Here is a 14,560-nt window from a genome sequence, read left to right as displayed (position 1 = left end):
AATTCCAAATTGTTTAAAAATTGCAAAATAAGCCGGGTGTGGTGGCACATGCCTGTAATCCGAGCACTTTGAGAGGCTGAGGCAGGAGCATAGTTGCGAGTTTGAGGCCAGCCTGGGCTACAAAGTGAGCTCCAGTTCAGCCTGAATTGTATAGCGAGACCCTGTCTCAAAAAGACAAAAAAAAAAATTGCAAGATAAAACTGGGGGGCGTGTTGGCACACACCTGCAATCCCAGCACTTGGGAGGCGGAGGCAGAAGGATCACCATGAGTTTGAGGCCAGCCTGGGCTACATAGTTCAAGGGCAGTCTGAACTACATATGGAGATCCTATCTCAAAAAGAAAAAAAAAAAGTAAGAGCATAAACCAAGGGAGTTTCTTTCTAACTTTAGAATGATAAGAGCTTATGACTATAACACAAGCTCGAGAAGCAAAGAACAATGAAAGGTGGATAAATTCAATCCCATAAATACCTAACATTTTGCCTGTCAAAAAACACTCTAGACAGGGCCCCCGGGATATAGCTGAGCTGCACAGCACATGCCTGGCAAGTGTGAGGTTGTGAGTTTGATTCCCCATACCAAAGGGGGGGAAAAAAACACTCTAGGCAAAGTCAAAAGTTTAACACCAAATCAGGAAAAAATTACAATTCATTTGACAGAGCTGATTTTTCCATTGTATAGTGAATTCTCATAAACCAATAATAATAATAATGATAAAATAGGCAAGTTATAAACAAAGGAAAATATAACTATCTTAAATATGAAAAGAAGGTCACTCCACACAAGATAAATTGCAAATTAAACCACCAGGACATACCGTGGTGTTTTACCTATCAGGTTGACAAAGGTCAAACATTTGATAGCAATGCTGACTATACGAGGAAACAGGTGCTTGCAGGGTACAGTATTGAGCAGCGCCTATCAAGATCACACGTGCCCAGGCCCTTTGACTCCCATCGGCCTGCTTCCAGGAATAGATCCACATATGAGTAGTCAAGGTTACTCAGTGCAGCAATTCTAACACCAAAACGTTGGAACCTATCTCACTGTCTTTCACTAAAGCACTGATTAAATAAATTACTGAATATAAAATGGTATATTAAGAACCATAAATACAGTCCTATGGGGAGCTCCTTTTGTATTCTTATGGAATAATTTCCAAAATATATTAAGTCAAGAACTGTAGGTGGGGCAACCCACTTCCGGGTCCCCTCCTGTCTCTAAGGAGCTATCTCTCTCAATAAAGTTTTCTTACTCTTAACTTTGGTTGCTCTGTAGAATTCATTCTTTGATTTTGGGGGACACAAACTCAGCATACCTGACATCTACCAGGTTAGGAGTTACATTTATTTCCCCTATCTCATTTGGAGGCCCCAGCAAGGTTATTGTAAGGTCCTGGAAATTCTCAGAGTAGTGCGGACAGTGAAGTTGCATTAAAAGAGTGAGCCATCAACACTGGGGGCTGTTAGCCAGGAAGAGCTCCAAAGACCAGGAACCAACAAAGACCAGCAGACAGACTAGCAACCAGCAGCTGACCAGCAACTGACAGAGTTGACCCATGGTGTTTGGCACAAGCCAGGGTCAACTGACAGTGGCCACAAGCAGCAGAGATCACTGGCCAGCAGTATTGATCCCCAACACTGGCATTAACTGGTGTCCTCTGGTGGCACCAGAAACACTAGCAGAAGCATCCACTGCTGATTCATGATTTCTGTCTGAATAAAAGAAATCTCAACTGATTGGTGACAGCTTGGCTGATCTATCTCAGGACTAGTTCTGCAAGATGTGCTCCCGAGAAGTCCTTACGGCTTAAGGAACCAGTCTGATTTCCACGAAATGATTGCTCTTGCTTTTTTTGGTGGGGCAGCCGCAATTCATCTTGAGGTGATCTGTGAGGCTCTGCTTCTCCTGGAATTCAAAGTAACTACAGTGTTAGGATAATGACTCGAGACTTCTAGGCACTGATCCTAGGGGTCTGGAACAGAGCACTGTAAAAGATAGCAATAAATGTCTCTGAAAATATTTTTTTGTTCGTTTGGTTTTTGTTTTTCTGGTATCAGGAATCAAACTCACGACCTTGCACTTCCCAGGCAGGCACTGTGCCACTGACCTATATCTCCAGTCCTGTCCCTGAAAATCTTGAAAAAACCTTATTTTTTCTTATTTTGGTGCCCTTAGCTAGAAGGCAGATGAGATAACTTAGGTAAATTTAGGACTAATAAATCTTGTATTACCATGAATCCTGAATCCTATATAAACTGAATTGCATTTGAATCATGTATGATTGCCTGTGTCCACATTTTTCCCTACAAAATGTCACTTGCTTACTCCAGAAACTATCTTCTCATGACCACATTGTACTAGAAATCCTTTATCTCTGGCATAGTTGGTCAGTGATGTAAAAGGGGACTGCTGCTCTGTGTGATTAAAGATCAAAAAAAAATGTAGGTGTGGTTCTCTTCTATTTGCTGTATATGCAACCTCTGAAGGGCATTTAAAAAGCTGCTTCTGAGTAAGGAAACTGGTGGAGGGACAGAAAAGGGAAAACTTTTCACTCTGTATTATTTTAATTTTCTTTTTGGTTTTTTTTCCAGTACGGGGTATAGAACTCACGACCTTGTGCTTGCCAGACAGGCGCTGTGCCGCTGAGCTAAATCCCCAGCCCTTAATTTTCAATTATCCTTTCAAAATAGTTTGAAAAAAAAAAAATTGCCGAGTATGGTGGTGCACACCTGTAATCCCAGCACTTAGGAGGCTGAGGTAGGAGGATTGTTGTGAGTTCAAGACCCGCCTAGGCTACAAAGTGACCTCAAGGTCAGCCTGAACTGCATAGCGAGACCCTGTCTCCAAAAAAAGAAGACAAAAAAAATAAAAATACATAAACAAAACCTCTTGGTGGCAAATTAAGGATGATGGGAACCAAAACTTATTGAAATGCCACAGTCTAGAACAAGCCCTTCTGACATAGTCATACAGCGTCAGAGGCCACCATAGGGTCAGAAGACGAACAGACTTCTGGGTCCTTAACCTATTACTCATGAAAAGAACGATGAGTCAGGGACTTAAAAGCAGTTGTTGCTAAAAAAAAAAAAAAAATATAACCCTTCACTTAGACCCGCAGCTAACTTACAAATAACTAAAAGTAGAACAAAACCTAACCTTCACTTTGTAAAGCTCTAGGTCATAGCCTTCTCAGCTCTGCATATAGGCATGTTAGGGAATGTCGGTCTAAAAAGACAAGGTTTATTAGCCATAAATTTACCTAGCCGATCTCATTGCCCTTCAAGACTAAAGACGTCAGGGTGAGAGATTTACAGTACATTCAGTGATGCCCAGAATATTGTCTTAAAACTGTAGTCACCTTGGATTCCATCACAGCCTCACATGACTGAAATTACTCCCAAGTCAGGACGGTGCATCTTATGGGAACCAAACTGCCCCTCAAGTCACGAGGGTCCCTCTGAAGCAAAGAAACCAGGACTGAGACAATGACCTACCAAACTGGTCTCCTTTGTGAACTGGCAGGTCGGATGCTGTTCATCAGAGTGTGCCCCTTCCGGCTACTACTCAAGCCAAAGTTCTTTCTTTAACTTTCAAGTATTTTGCCGGTAAACTCAGTACTGTCGCTTTCATTTTAATTTCTATTATCATTAAAGCAAGGATCCACGCTTGCCAGTGACACTTCCACACACACTGCCCGGTGGTCACCCTGGTAGTTCACTGAGATGTGTATAAATCCTAATTTTACAAGTTAGAAAATAGGTTAGGTTGGTCAAGCAATTAATTCAGTGTCACACCTAGACTAACTGAAAGTTCGTCATTTTTCACACTGCTTCTATTTAAGCAAAGTGTCCTGGTTTTAAAATACTGTTGGTGGACAACTTAGTGATACGTTGTCTTAAAATAAAAAAAAAAAAAAAATCAGAAAGGCGCTGGGGATGTAGCTAAGTGTGAAGGCTCGGGGTTCAATCTCCAGTACCGCAAATAAGAAGAAGCAGCCAGGCATGGTAGTGCACGCCTGTAATCCCAGCACTCTGGAGGCTGAGGCAGGAGGAACGCTGCGAGTTCGAGGCCAGCCTGGACTACAAAGTGAGTTCAAGGCCACCCTGAGCTGCATAGCAAGTGCCTGTCTCAAAAAATAGACAAAAAATAGTAATAATAAAATAGCGAGCTGCAAGTGTAGTTCAATGGTGCACTTGTCTAGCATGCCCAGTGTTCAGAAACGGTTAAAAAAAAAAGGTAGTAATAATAAGGTATCATTTTCTTGAGCACTTAGAATGTGCAGGAACAGTACTAAAGTGTTTTACGGACCTCTTCTCATATAATTCTCAAGACAACTATGTAAAGCAGGAAGTACGAGCACTCTTCGACAGAGAAAACTAAAGGAACTCAGAGACATCAAGCGTTAGAAACCCAAGGTCACAGATCCACAACCGCTTGCAAGTCGGGGTTAATTCCAATAGCCTGCTCTGAAGTTGAAACCACTCCCGGTTCAAAGGACAAAAGCAGGAACTCAAGCTCTGAGCACACAAACACAGACACTTCCGGGAGGGCGGGCGCAGTTGGCGGGTGGTGGAAAGTCGCGCAGGCGCCTCTGCGAACTCGCGAGAGGACGTGCGGGGAACCAGGCGGTCAGCGCCGCCTGTCGATCACCAGGCCCCGCCCCGCCCCGACGCGCCCCGGGTAGGCCCCGCCCCCAGCCCTGGCCAGGCGGGAAGCGAACGCGCGCTCTCTCCCGTTACCCTCCGCCTGGGGGGGAGGGCGGGGGAAGCGGAGGCGCGCGCTCGCGAGCTACGTGCTCGCGTACGTCGCCGGGGTTCGGCTGCGTCCGGCCGCCCGCCCGCCCGTTGCCGTCGCTGCCGCCGTGTTCTCGCTTCGCCGGCCGCCGCCTAAGGGGGGCCCGGGCCGGGGCTAGCCGCCGCCGCCGTTGCCGGGATGCCGCGCGTGTACATCGGTCGCCTGAGCTACCAGGCCCGGGAGCGCGACGTGGAGCGCTTCTTTAAGGGCTACGGGAAGATCTTGGAGGTGGATCTGAAGAACGGGTGAGAAGGGCGGAAGTGGGGCCGGCCATAGGGAGGGAGTACAGGGCGCTGGCGGTGGCGGGGAGGCCGCGGGAACGGGAGCGGAACGCCTGCCCTGCGCGGAGCCGTCGCCGGCCTTCTCGGGCTCCGCCATGGTCGCGGCGCTCGGGGGCGCGGATAGGCCCGGCTCCCACTGCGCCTGCGCGGGCGGGGGTGGGAGCGGGATAATGGGAGCGGTGGCGAGGACCGGAGTGGGACCCGAAGAAGGAAGCCCGGTTGGGGCTGGGCTGCGGGCGCCCGAGAGGCCTGGGTTTTCCCTTCCAGGCTTTGGGAAGGGACCTTTCCCGCTCCGAGGACTGTTGGAAATAAACAAGCAGGATTTCTGCCCTCTTCACCTCTTCCCTAGACTAAAGGATCGGACGGTCCCAGCGCGTGTTTCCCGGGGACAGGAGCTCTGGAGGGAGGCCTGCTTTAGATTTGCCATGTGCCAAACTTATTTGGGCGGGAGACTCCACTTTGAGTAGTCTAGTGACAGTTTCGAAAGTATCGTCTTGCCACGCTGAAAGCCCTCACCGTTCTCTCGGCGAGGGTTAAGTCTTTACTCGTTATCGTGAAGATTCCGTGCAGAGTTTCCATGCTGTGGTTTCCGTTCTCCAACTTGCCAAAAAATTGCTGTCCTGTTGAGGAATTGGTTAGAAAACAGTGACCACCCGGCTAGTGCCTGCGTCAACGAGTTGATGCCGGTGGAGACACCGGCCTCGAAATTACCGACATTCTGCCTCCCCAGTATGGTCTGTATCTGTATTCCTAATCTGCTTTTGGCAAAACAGGGCAAGCAGGGGCTACAGATTTCAAGGAAGACAAATGAGTAGTCAAGCCTGGAAAAGATACTCAGCAGGGAAAACCGGAAACTAGTTAGGACTTAGCATAGATATAAAAAATTCGAACAACTGAGGGAAACATTTTGGAGCACCAAACTTTGGGTATTTAGAGGAACCTTTGACTTTATTTTTTCTTTTCTCTGCTTTTTTTTTTTTTTTTTGGTACCGGGAATTGATCTCCGGACCTCATTGCCAGGCAGGTGCTTCGCCCCTGAGCTATATCCCCGGCCCTCTTTTTTTGTTTTTTGAGACAGAGTCTCTATATGTAGTGCATGCTGGCCTGAAAATCATAGCGATCCTCCTGTCTCAGCCTCCCCAATGTTGGAATTATAGACATGCACCACCACGCCCAGCTTGGAATCTTTGACTTTAAAAAAAAATACAAGTCTGATAGTACTATAGTTTTCTCCCCAGTGGTAACTGATTCTTGAGAAGTTAAAAGAAGGTACCTAAGCATTTAAGTTGCACATACAAGAAAACTGATAGCTAACATTTCATTGTTGGCAGGAATTACCTTGCTGAGGACAGTGACTTCAGTAAAGTGTTATGAATGCTGATTTTACGTAAGAGGCTTAGAAAATTACTCGTTTTTACACTAGAACCTCCAGTTTTTAAGAAATATAAAGGGGAGATGTCAGATATTTGAGTTAAAATTCTTAGTTTTTTTCCAGAGACCAGTTAAGTGTTCATGGTAATTTTTGTAAGAAAACACCAACATAGACTTTGAAGCTGGATCAACCTGAGTCAGATCTTGGCTCCAGCACTTAAGTACCTGTGGACAAGTTACTTAATTTCTCTGAACTTAGTCATTCACATAGAAAAGGAAGATCAGATGTAATAAATGTAAAGTGTTTGACTTGTAACAGTAAATGGTCGCTATAATGAAAAGTACTTGATCATAATCATTAGGAGACAGCTTGTTAATGTTTGATAACAAAATATGTTTGATGAGGTCCATATGCTGAAGACTAAGGTGATAGCTAAAAATGCTGATGGGGAAACTGGTTAATCAACCAAATGTATTGATAACCCAACAGGATGCCCCATAGTGCGTTGAATGATTTGAGTGAGAGGGCAGAAGAGCAGTCTGCTCCTGAAGTTTTCCATGTCCATTTTTATTTAAAGAATTCTTGCTTTCACTTTGAATTCAAAACAAGTAAAACTTGGAATGGCTTGCTTGAAACGATTTGTTTGGGCTTTGAAAAATGGGTTGACTAGGACTTAAAATGAAAGACAAGGGAAATAAAGTATAATATAATTAGAAATGAAGAGATGATCCATTAAGGAGCAATTACGAGAAAGAATAGTCTGGCTTGGATTGAGCTTCCGGAGGACATAGAAATTTAACATTAAGCAGGGAGTTGTGGTGGTGCACACCTGTAGTCCAGCACTCTGGGAGACTGAGGTAGGAAAGTGAGAGTTCAAGCCCAGCCTGAGCAACGTAGGAGAACCTGTCTGAAAACAATTAAAAAGGATTGTATAGCTCAGAGAAAAGGCTCTGTGTTCAATCCTTAGTGTACAAAACGGAAAGAAAGAAATTTAACAATAACAAACAGTTATTAAGATTTTACACTGAAAAAAAATCAAAATCAGGATAGGAATTCAAAGGCTGTAGAGGTAAAGATTGAGCAGTCCAGAAAATGGAAGACAGAGAGGGAGAAATGCTTTCAGGACCCTGAGTACCTGAGGCTTTTTTTTTTTTTTTTTTTTTGGTTTTGGTTTTGGTTTTGGTTTTTTTCCAGTATCTGGAATCGAACTCACAACCTTGCACTTGCCAGGCAGGCGCTGTGCGGCTGAGCTAAATCCCCAGCCCCTACCTGAGGTTTTTAAAGGAACTCTTCATTCTTAAAGTTAACACTGCTAAGCCGTGACATGCATAAAATTCGTCACTGTACGTCAGGGCTGAAACGAGGAATGGGAATTCATTTCAGGAGTTCAGAGACAGGTGTTGTAGACACCAGGAGTGCACAATATGACCTCCTAGCATTATTTAGGAGTCACTGCAGGAGAAAGTGACTTCTGGAAAGAGGACCAGTGGTAAAGAGATCTCTCTCTCAAGCAAGAATTGTCTGAACTAGATGGCCAAAAATGCAGGAGCATCTAAAAGAAAAAAATAGATACTAAAGGAAAAGATGGCACAGTTTAGATAGATGGGTAAGTTTACAGTCGCAGACCTACGAAGGGTAGTGGATCTCTCTACAGAGAAACGTCTTTGACCATATCTGGATTGTAAATATTAGCAATTGAAATGTAAAAGCAGATTGTGTTTGGGTAGGACTTTGAAAATTGCTGAATAGCCAGGTGTGATGGCGAACACCTGTAATCCCAGCACTCCGGAGGCTGAGGCAGGAGGATGGATCACTGCAAGTTCTAGAGCATCCTGGGCTACAAAGTGAGTTTAAGGCCAGCCTGAACTGCATAGCGAGACCCTGTATCAAAAAAAAAAAAAAAAAAAAAAAAAAAGCAAGAAAGAAAAGAAAACTGCTAAAGAGCTCAAAATTGTAAATGTGAGATGTATAAGTAGGTGTTTATTTGAAAGATTATGGGTAAACTTTAGAATTAATGAAGATGTAAAATACTTGTGTAATAGAAAGTTGACCGGTTAGAATGTAGATACTGTCTCTAAAGGAAAGGAGATTTAGTGTGCAGGAAAAGATTCTGTGGGGTTTGAAAAAGAGGCATCCAAGCAGTCATTCCTTGTTCAACATTTCATTGTACTAGGCAACCTTAATCTAACCTGCCTCCTTCTTTTTTTTATTTTTGTTTTGTTTTTTGAGACAGAGTCTTGCTTTGTAGTTCAGGCTAGTCCTGAACTCACTATGTATATAGCCCAGGCTGACCATAAACTTACAGCAGTCCTCCTCCCTCAACTTCTGAGTGCTGGATTACAGGATTATGCCACCATGCCTAGCTTAGCCTGGCTCTGTTTTAGAGAACTTCCATACAAATGGTTCATTTGGGGATCACAAAAGCGGTGTAGATCCCCCAGGACCATATAAACCGTTCTGGATCTCACTAGAGCTTCTGCATTCCCACTGCTGTACTTTTGGTTTTTTAAGACAGGGTCTCACTATGTAGTTCAGGCTGTAGATATGGCCTTGAACTCACTGTGTAGCCGAAGCTGGCCTAATTTACTGGCAGTCCTCCCCCGCAGCCTCCTGAGTGCTAGGATTACAGGCGTATGCCCTGCTCCACCTGCAACACTTCAGCAAGAAATGCAGTGGAGAAGGATGGGGAAGCAAGGGCCAGCAGGGATCCTAGGAGTGTGTCGCTCTTAATGTAGCCTTGCTGTCTTTGAGTACATGTGGATTTTCTTTTTTATTAATCACTTCTTGTAAAATGTGGACTTTTTACTTAGTCTTGCCACATATCTTGTGGTTTCAGTCATAGCTCTGTATATCTTAATTTTCCTTATTTTGGTTAATAAATAAAACATATCCTGACTTTACTCTACCTATCCAGTAATTAGGATGAATAAACCCCCAGATTGTTGACATATAGGGGGGATTTGTTGTTTTGGTTTCTTTTGTTTTGTTTTTGAGGCAGGGTCACGCTATGTAGGTTGAGCAGGCCTTGAGTTCACTATGCAGCCCAGACTGACCTCAGACCTGTGGTGATCTTCCTGCCTCTACTCCCAAGTGCTGGGATTGCATATGTATGCCACCATGCCCAAGGAAGTTTTTGTTTTTTTAGTTGATTAAAGTCGTGAATTAAAACTCAAAGGAAACTTGGTTATAAATTTTAGAACCTGTGTTTCACATTACAAGGAAATCTGGGTAGCCAGAGTTTTCAGTTGATGTTCTGATCTGCTTAATGGTGTGTGTTTGTTTGTTTTTGGAGACAAGGGTCTTGCTCTGTAGTTCAGGCTGCCCAGAAACTGACTGTGTAACCTAGGCTGGCCTCTTAACTCCCAGCAATCCTCCTGCCTCAGGCTCCTGAGTGCTGGGATTACAGACGTGTGCCACCATGCCTGGTGTGTTTGAGTTTTTTGATGTCTGAGTATTGCCAGAATATATTTGTTTTCATCTTTGTTTAAAATTTCTTTGAATAGAATCCACCTTGACTACTTTTTTTTTAATATGTGGTTTAAGGCTTTTTCAGTGAGTCAAGTGATTGTTTTGTTTGTCCTATTAGTATTCAGGCATTCTTGGGCCTTAAATGCTGAGAGGAATCTTAGCCAGCCCCAGAACCTACACAAGGATTTGCTCTTTTTAGTCCTTGCTCCAAGTTTCTTCTTTTCTTCTTCATCATCTCCTTTAAAAGGGGACTGGGAAAGCAGGGTATGGTGGTGCATACTTATAATCCCAGCATCCTGAAAGTCTGAGGCAAGAGAATCAGAAGTTCAAGCTTAGCCTCATCAGCTTAACAATTTAATGCAAGAGTTTGTCTCATAATAAAAAGGACTGAGAATGTAGTTTAGTTGTAAGGGCCTGGGTTTTTTGTTAAGCCACCAAGCGGCAGATAAATGTTTTATCAGTTTTATGATAATACTACAAAGAAAACACTTTCTCTTTGGAGACCTATCACCTTTTTGTTCATAGGCCATTTTACTGCCCCCAAATACTGTCCCATTTGAGCCTACACATACCAAGTATTTGAGTCTATGTTAAAAATAAAGCATTTGGTTATATATTTTATGATTATCTAGGAAGAGATTAAAACATTCTGTTTAAAAGCATGTTCGAAAAACTTTTAACATAGGTAAAAATTAAGAACTCATTCTTAATTTATATTTTAACATTTCAAAATAGCACACATTTCTCATAAAAATTTTTCATATTTACACTGAGCACAGTGATTAACACCTATAATCTTAGCAGCATAACTTTTTTTAATAAAAGAAGGGCAAAAAGTCATTCAAAATTACTCTACATTTTGTATACATAATTTTACCTTTTTTTCATATATACATCATGCATACACACCTTTCTTATTCCTCTTTACATTTTAAAAGAAACGAACATTAAAAAAAAGAGGAAAAAAAAAAAGAAACGAACATAGCATGAATCATGCGATATGTTTTTGCTACTTTGAGACAGGGTCTCACTATGTAGACCGAGGTGGCCTCCAACTTGTGGTTCTCCTTCAACCTCTAGAGTACTGGGATTGTAGGAATCTGCCACCATACTGGGTTGTTCTGTTTGTTTATTTGTTTGTTTACAATGAGGGAGTCATCAAACCCAGGCTGTGTGGATGTTAGGCAAGCCTTCTAAGACTAAGACACGCATACATACACCTTTTTATTAGTTTAATGAGATAAGGTCTGGGTAAAATAGTTTAGTGAGATAAGGTCTCACTAAATTACCCAGGCTGGCCTCTAACTTGCCTTAGCCTCCTGAGTATCTGGGATTTCAGGCATGCACCACCGTGCCCAGCATAGATGTGGACTTTTGCAATATGTCTTTTGCTAGCTTCTGGTTTCTGTTACCCTTTAGACATATAGTATTTATTTATATTTTTACCTGCCACGTTTAAGAACTCTGTTTTTCTGAATTGTCAACTACTGTTACAGTTTTTTAAATAATGTGTTTTTTCTTTTTTTTTTTTTTTGGTTTTTCTCCTGTACCAGGAACTGAACTCACGACCTTGTTCTTGCCAGGCAGGCGCTTTTGCCGCTGAGCCAAATCCCCAGCCCCTAATGTGTTTTTTTCAATTACAATTGTGAGGAAGTCATCTCAGCAGCCTTTGAGACTACATAGCGGGGGGGGGGGTGTTTTTGTTTGTTTGTTTGTTTGTTTGTGTTTTGGGTTTTTTGTTTTGTTTTTTTGAGACAGGGTCTTGCAGTGTAGTTCTGGCTAGCCTTGAACTCACTGTATATGGGCTGGGGATTTAGCTCAGCGGCAAAAGCGCCTGCCTGGCAAGCGCAAGGTCGTGAGTTCGGTTCCCGGTACCGGAGAAAAACCAAAAAAAAAAAAAAAAAAAAAAAAAAAAAAAAGAACTCACTGTATAGCCTGACATTACAGGTGTACACCACCACGCTCGCCTGAGGAACTTTTTTTTTAACTTTTTGATTAGAGAAAAATGTAAGTACATTGTAGATGATTTAGACAATGTAAAACGCATAAAGAATTCTGCCAACATAAGTGAGGCCTTATGTGTAAATTTTTATCCCATTTTTTTCTAGCTTATCATGTAATTTTTCTATTACATTAAAATCTTCCTGTTGGCTAACATCATTTATTTAATCGTTTCTCCTGAGGTGCTTTTTCTTCTGTTGTAAATACTTCTATAATGGGTATCGTGTGTATGAATCATGGGTTGCATTTTTATTATACCTTAAGATACATTCATGGGTCACAGCAGAAGTGAACATACTCGATGCTGCCTGTATGTATAATCAGATAACCTTCCAGCAAAGCTGCATGAGTTGTGTTTGTGCCGGCAGCATCTAAGCATGTACACATGATAGCCTCACAGGCTTTGAGCCTCAGTTGTTTTGTTTCACATCTTTGCTGCTCTGAGCTGAGATTGGTACACTCTTGTAGTCCTGACTACTCAGGAGGATGACTTGAGCCCTAGGTTTGGAGGCCAGTGTGAGCAACATGGTGAGGTAGTAAGACCCTGTCTCAAGAAATAAGAAAGAAACTTTGCTACTTAAAGGGGTGAAAGTGGTTTTGTGTTTTAATCAGGAACTTTTTCTTAAATAATGAGAAATTGACCCTGCATTAAGTGGCATTCTATCTTTGTTTTTATCCCTCCCTCACACCCCAGCCATGTCTTTAGGCCTGTATCCCTGGAAGGGGGGCTTTCAGGAACAGAGCTCTCCAAGACCTGGAGAGGGGGCAGATGAAGGAGGGAGCTTTGAAATCAGCCTTCAGGATTGAAAGGGGCAAGCAGGAGGCCCTAGCCAGAGGTCAGGACTTAAGATGTTCTGCAGGTGAAATAAATTTGTTTATCCATTAATGTTAAAAGAATTTCAAAAATTTACTGAAACAGTAAAATGGCCAGTTTCAGGGGAAGGGTTTCCCTAAAAAATACCATGGGAATGTGTAGCATAAACCAATACTAAATAGAAAAAGAAGAAACAGACTATAGCTCAGAGTCAGTTAAAAGGAATCTTGAATCTTGAACAGCTGGGATGGTCCCTGAGGCATAACCTTTATGAGGCTTCAACACCTGGTAACCTACTCCTAGTGTTGTCTTAAGAGGTGTGAACTGGCTTTGTGGCTTTGGTGTGCAATTGGGTAGTGCTGTCTGTTGAGTATAAACCTTTATTATGATAAGTAGGAATAAAAGAAAGAATAATTCTATTTTATATTCCAAAACTTGTATGCTAAGTAGATGTTCTAACTTACTTTCTTCTCTCTTTTTTTTTTTTTTGAGACAGAATCTCACTGTGTAGTTCAGGCTGGCCGTGAACTATCTTGAACTTGTGATCCTCTTGCCTCAGTCTCCTGAGTGCTGGGATTACAGGTGTGCGCCACCATACCTGTACAGTACGTGACTATTTCTTGAGTACTTTAATCTTGTTTTAAATTTGTAAGTCTTCATGAACTTTAGCATAGTGTCAGGGAATATTTGATCCCCTTTTTGTGAGACTGTTTAATTTCATTTACCCTGCATATGTTGATAAATGTCAGAATGTTGAAGCAGATAGATGTGAGTGTGTTTGCCCCCTTTTAAGGGAAGCATCCATGTTGACTTTAAAATATCAAAAGTAATAAATTTATTTAAGACAAGTGGGTTATGGTCATAATAGTTTGGTCCACAAACTATTTGCAAGCATGTTGCTTTCTTGGTAGGTCCTTTTTTGCAGTGCTGGGGATTGAACCCAAGGCTTTTGCACATGCTAGACAAGCACTTTCTCACCAAGCCGTATTCTCCAGCACTGGTTCCATTTCATAGGACCAAAATACGGTGACAACCTAGTAAAAATGAAGTAGCTTGGCAAACTTAATCTCTTTTTGATTTTTTCTTTCTTGTAGTGTTGGGGACTTGAACCATAGCATCACACATACCAGGCAGGTGCTTTATCACTTGTGACCACTTAGTTTATTTCTGAAATGGATTTGGATAAAGCACATAGACCCTTAGAACTGTTACAGAGTAACACTAAATTCAAATTTGATGTAGACTTCCCTCTACCTCCTATTCTGACGAGGATGGGAATGTTCAAGGTCGTGTGGCCATAGACTCTACCTCCTATTCTGAAGGAATGATTAAGGTCTGGATTTTTAGGATAATAGTATTTTTCTCACCCCACTATGTGAATATTCTGTGTTAGAGATTAACTGAGATCTTCAATGTGGGCTTAATAACATAGGTTGGAGTTTTGTTATTTGTTTATCACTAGGAGTTTTTTCAACAAATAGTTTGCTTGCTTTATGAGAACGTAGGGTCATGAGTTTAATTTTCTGTGTAGGCCTGGGAATTTAGCTCAGCAGCACAGCGCCTGCCTGGCAAGCGTAAGGTCATGAGCTCAATTCCCGATACTGGAAAAAAACAAAAAATAGTAATAATAATAATAATTTTCTATGTAATTGGGATACAGGTTCTTAATGATAATTTTCTCTATTTCCTTATAAAGGTATTAAAATTTTGATAGTTACTTTATTGTTAAGAATTTTTTTTTTTTTTTTTTTTTGGTTTTTGGTTTTTTCTCCGGTACCGGGAACCGAACTCACGACCTTGCACTTGCCAGGCAGGCGCTTTGCCGCT

At 42.2% G+C, this 14,560-nt stretch overlaps 1 protein-coding gene across 3 annotated transcripts in view; it reads left to right on the top strand.

Annotated features, from left to right (window-relative positions):
• The first annotated feature begins 4,697 nt into the window (after positions 1-4,697).
• Positions 4,698-14,560, top strand: part of Srsf4 (serine/arginine-rich splicing factor 4) — a 30,981-nt gene continuing 21,118 nt past the window's right edge. Inside the window, exon 1 of one of the 3 annotated variants that reach the window (XM_005394977.2) lies at positions 4,698-5,042. In XM_005394977.2, the coding sequence (XP_005395034.1) occupies positions 4,936-5,042 (107 nt within the window). In that variant the 5' untranslated portion in view covers positions 4,698-4,935. The remainder of the gene's footprint in view (positions 5,043-14,560) is intronic. The other 2 variants (XM_013519479.1, XM_013519480.1) reach the window with 2 other exon arrangements.

Source organism: Chinchilla lanigera, unplaced genomic scaffold (genome assembly GCF_000276665.1).
Source record: "Chinchilla lanigera isolate Chin_1 unplaced genomic scaffold, ChiLan1.0 scaffold00051, whole genome shotgun sequence".
In the NCBI taxonomy this organism is placed as follows: Eukaryota; Metazoa; Chordata; class Mammalia; order Rodentia; family Chinchillidae; genus Chinchilla; species Chinchilla lanigera.
The sequence above is the reverse complement of the archived record's forward strand: the minus strand, read 5'-3'. Positions and strand labels throughout refer to the sequence as shown.